We start from the raw sequence: 4,271 nt of genomic DNA, 5'->3' as shown, positions 1-4,271 counted from the left end.
AGTTATCATCCAGAATTGTAGAAAAATATTCCTTTAATAGGGTAGAGTAGTAAAGATTCCGTCCTTAACATTTTTTCCTGCTTTACTTTTACTTCTATATTTTAAATAGGTTTAAAAATGGTAATTTTACTCTTTTACTGGAGTAAAAAGTTTAACTGCTAAAACAGTGTTTTTAAACAGCAGGATTATACTACTTCAGCGATAGTTTCAAGGCGTTGCTTTATCGTATGTCTCGTACCATGTCTTTCGGTTGTGCTGTTCTTTTTGCATCTCGTTGCAGGCGATGAAGCAGACTGATAATGTTTTGTCATTTGTCTCCTTTCCATCTCCTCTTTCTTTCATCTTTTCTCTTTTTTTCTGCTTTTTTTCCCTCTTCTGTTCTATTTACATTGCAGTGTCCATATAATCTGCAAAACTCCCTGCATAATTATAATAAAGCAATTAATATGCATGAAACAAGTGGAGCAATATGGCGATAGCCGTACTGCTACACTTGTGAAAGTAAAATCTGTTGGGCTCTTTTTGGCATCAAGACAATTAGATTTATACTTTGACTTGAGTGATAAACATTAATACTCTTAATACAACAGTAGACATGAATTAAATGAACATTTGGTGAGTCCAGGGTCTGTTCACTGCCTGCAAGGCTTCAATCAGGTTCAATAGAGAGATCAGGGCCTTCAGCTGCTGTTCTCCCTGTAGACGAAGCAACATGGGAAGATGCCGATACTCCCTGCACAGTGTCCCTCCAGCCATTCCTCATTAACTGTAGGGAAGTGTGGAAAAGAAACACTGAGATGTTGAACAGAGAGGGGGAATTTAGCTTGATTCCTCAGGCTGGTCTGAGTGTGGCAAAGCCTCACCTTCACCCAGGATATCAATGGTGTCTCCTTCACTGAACTCCAAATCCTCTGGGCCTTGAGCAGCATAGTCATACAGCGCCACCATCTGGTAGAGGATGGTACGGTTTGCCAGCGGGTCCTCCATCTAAGTGCAGAGATGTTGAATAGATGTTATATATGTCGGGAAAAGAAACCTGAGAATTCATCTGTTTGACTGACAAATATTTCTAGAAGAAATACAATATGACTGCTCTAATTGAAAATCCTGTTTTAAACAGATTTAGATTGAGACTTAGACAACATTTTCGTTTTGTACAGCGCTCATGACATTTCCATTTGCTTAAAGTGAAGCAGTGATCAAATGTAAACACTGTGGGAGAAAACACATGGTGCAAAAAACAGATTGATATGGTCAGTTTGATGCAGAGTCCGTGACATGATTTAGAGTCTTTTCAACAGCTCAGCAGTCTAATGGTGGTGGGGAAGAATGTTGACCAGGTTGGGGGGGTGAGGGGTCATTGATAGTGTTAGGCGCTCGGGACACGCAGCGCTAGGATGAAATGTCTTTAATGGAGGGAAGAGGAGCCCCTATGATCCTCTCTGCTGTTTTCACCACTCTTCTCACCTTCTTCCAGTCTGAGGCACTGCAGCCTCCACACCACACAATGAGACAGCTGGTCAGAACGCTCTCTATGGTGCTTCTGTAGAAGGTGGGGAGGATGGGTGGGGGCAGGTGGGCTCTCCTCAGCCTCCGCCCGCACCCATCCTCACAACCTTCTAAGGAAGAGAAGAGAACTTCTACAGATTTGTGACTATTTCGTTTTATTTAAGACATTGACATAAAACAGTCTCCAATGAAAGAGTGAAGGCATCCAGATTTACTGCAGTGGACCCAAACAGACATCTTTACAGACATCTGTTGGACTATCAGTGGGAATCAGATGCTCCTAAGATGGATAACGTGGCACAACAAATGCTGTACATATTTTTGTCAGAATCCCCTTTTTTTTATCAGAAGTTTATAAACATCTCAGGGAATTAAATTCAATTCAGTTTATTTCTATAGTGCCAATTCACAACACAAGTCATCTCAAGGCACTTTACAGTTCACCAGATCATCCATTCAAATTGATTCAAAGTTTTTTATCTAAGGAAAACCAGTTGATTGCATCGACTCATTGACTGAAATACAATCCCTCACACTAACCATGCTTGTAGCGACAGTGGAGAGGAAAAACTCCCTTTTAACAGGAAGAAACCTCCAGCAGAACCAGGCTCAGAACATTTCTATGTTCTGCCGACACTGCCACCGGAGCTTTAGGTTCACGTCTTACCTGGCACCACAGGGTGGCTCTGCCAGCCTCTGACACTTCCTGTACTGTGTGGCCTGGCTCCACCTCCCCAGGCAGAGGCGTCAGCACCCGGGAGCCGTGCTTTTTGTGTCTGATGGGAGAGAAAACTGAAGCTATGAGGCTGCAGGTGAAGGTCAGATAAAGTTCTGTTAAAGATAAACCAAAGTGTTCCTGCTCACAAGGACAGCAGTGAATGAGTGATGCTGTCTGGAAATCCTTCATTATCTCCTCTGAAATAAAGGCTGTTTGTACCTGAGCCGCAGCTGAGCTGCTGATTGGCCCACTTTCTCTGCGATCCGTTCCTTCAGGTCCTCGTATGGCGTGTCCAGAGGGACAGACAGAGCTATGTTGTAGGTGTAGTGCACCTTCACCACCACAGATCCCACCTCAGCTTCCTGAGGGGAACCAGCCTGCTTAGAGGAACACAGGAAAACATGTCAAACTGAAATGTTTAGATAGATTCTTACTGTAAAATTATTAGTGCAGCTTTGACTGAAGAATGCGGGGAATGCTACAGAAGTTTAATCAGTTCAGCATCAGGTGAAGCCTGCGCCAATCAGAGAGGATGAAGGTATTTCCAAAAGGCTGTCATTTTAAGACTGGATGGAAAATCTAACCTTTACACTGATGATTCTTCTGGTCTGAGAGCTTCAGCTAGCCCACGTTTAGCTTCTAAAATCAACATCAAGTTACGTCAAGACCCTTCATTTCCAAATAATAATACTTTCTTGTCTAGTTGTATGGATTAAGGACTGAAAACATTTTGAAAACCACTTGGATCAAGCATTTATAGCAGCCGTATTCATCCATTCTTTAGGTCAAAGAGATCCTGCAGCTGCAGAGGGAACGGTCCACAGAGAGCGGTTCAGCTCTGCAGCCCATCTTCAGCTCAGATCTGTTCCATTATCAGTTCAATCAGGATAACAAAAGAAGAAGTTCCTGTAAACTTGACTCTATTCAAACCACAGAGAGAAGATATATTTATAGCCTCCGTGTGTAAAATCTGCTTTACTGAACGTTACGTGACACATCTGGGACACATCAGTACCCTGACAATCTGCTTGAGAAACAGACTCCTTCCAACATCAGCGGAAAAAAACTCATCTATGTTTAGATCTGACAGAAAGAGTGAAGGAGAGCAGAGTCATTGGTAGCTGTGTGTGTGTGGCAAAGTATAGCTTATCTTGTGGGGACAGTGGAAGGCAGATTTTCCAGGACTATGCTACTTTGTGAGGACTGACAGGTACATAAAGAAATGTTATTTTATGGGTTTGGGGGTTGGACTGAGTTTAGGTTTGGGGTTTAGGTTAGGCTGAGGCTCTTTGCTAAGTCATAGAAATGAATGGAAGTCAATAGAAAGTCCCCATAAGGATAGAGTACCATAACAGTTGCTTGTGTGTGTGTGTGTGGTACCTGGCTGCTTGCTGCGTTGGCCGTGTACCTCGGGGGCCCAGAGGCTGCTGGGGGGGTGTGGGTGGCAGTCATATATGAGGGAGGAGGAGTATCTGAGGACCGACTCACTGGAGAGAAAACACAGCCTGATCAGAACCACTGAAGAGAACTGATCTGTTTCTACTCGTCTGGCCACCATGAGCCTGGTTCTGGTTCTGCAGGATGTTTTGCTGCCGGACCCCAGAAAGGGATCAAACACCTGAACCCAGCTCAGTGTTCTGTTTCCCCCATACTAGGAAAGAAACTGAGCAGCGTTCAGAGTCATGAATTGGTTCTAGCGGACTGAATAGAGTAATCAGATAATCAGAGGGTTCTTTAGGATGGAACCATGGGAGCTAAATTACCAGCATTTGGTTGTTTGGATCTATCTGAGTGGTTCTACTGGGCTGGAGGACATCCGGATCCTGGTTTTTCTTCAGGTTCCATCTGATGGTTAGGCTCTCTTGGGGTCCATAATCATTAGGGGTGTGCATTGGCACTGCCCTCACGATTCGATTCGATTACGATTCACCAGGTAACGATTCGATTCAATTCGATTCTACGATGCATTGCAATGCATTGCGATGCATCAAAATCCCATTGACTTCGTAAAATCCGAAATGTGCCCAGATATCCGCTTTCCAAG

At 43.7% G+C, this 4,271-nt stretch overlaps 1 protein-coding gene across 3 annotated transcripts in view; it reads right to left on the bottom strand.

Annotated features, from left to right (window-relative positions):
- Positions 1–447: 447 nt before the first annotated feature.
- Positions 448–4,271, bottom strand: part of LOC107102272 (NADPH oxidase activator 1-like) — a 20,433-nt gene continuing 16,609 nt past the window's right edge. Inside the window, exons 12-16 of one of the 3 annotated variants that reach the window (XM_015401509.1) lie at positions 3,608–3,714; positions 2,447–2,607; positions 2,177–2,285; positions 864–987; positions 448–766 (exon numbers count right to left, since the gene is read on the bottom strand). In XM_015401509.1, coding sequence (XP_015256995.1) covers positions 681–766; positions 864–987; positions 2,177–2,285; positions 2,447–2,607; positions 3,608–3,714 — 587 coding nt within the window. In that variant the 3' untranslated portion in view covers positions 448–680. The remainder of the gene's footprint in view (positions 767–863; positions 988–2,176; positions 2,286–2,446; positions 2,608–3,607; positions 3,715–4,271) is intronic. The other 2 variants (XM_015401507.1, XM_015401508.1) reach the window with 2 other exon arrangements.

This window comes from Cyprinodon variegatus, unplaced genomic scaffold (genome assembly GCF_000732505.1).
Source record: "Cyprinodon variegatus isolate N-32 unplaced genomic scaffold, C_variegatus-1.0 Scaffold1228, whole genome shotgun sequence".
Taxonomy (NCBI): domain Eukaryota; kingdom Metazoa; phylum Chordata; class Actinopteri; order Cyprinodontiformes; family Cyprinodontidae; genus Cyprinodon; species Cyprinodon variegatus.
The sequence above is the reverse complement of the archived record's forward strand: the minus strand, read 5'-3'. Positions and strand labels throughout refer to the sequence as shown.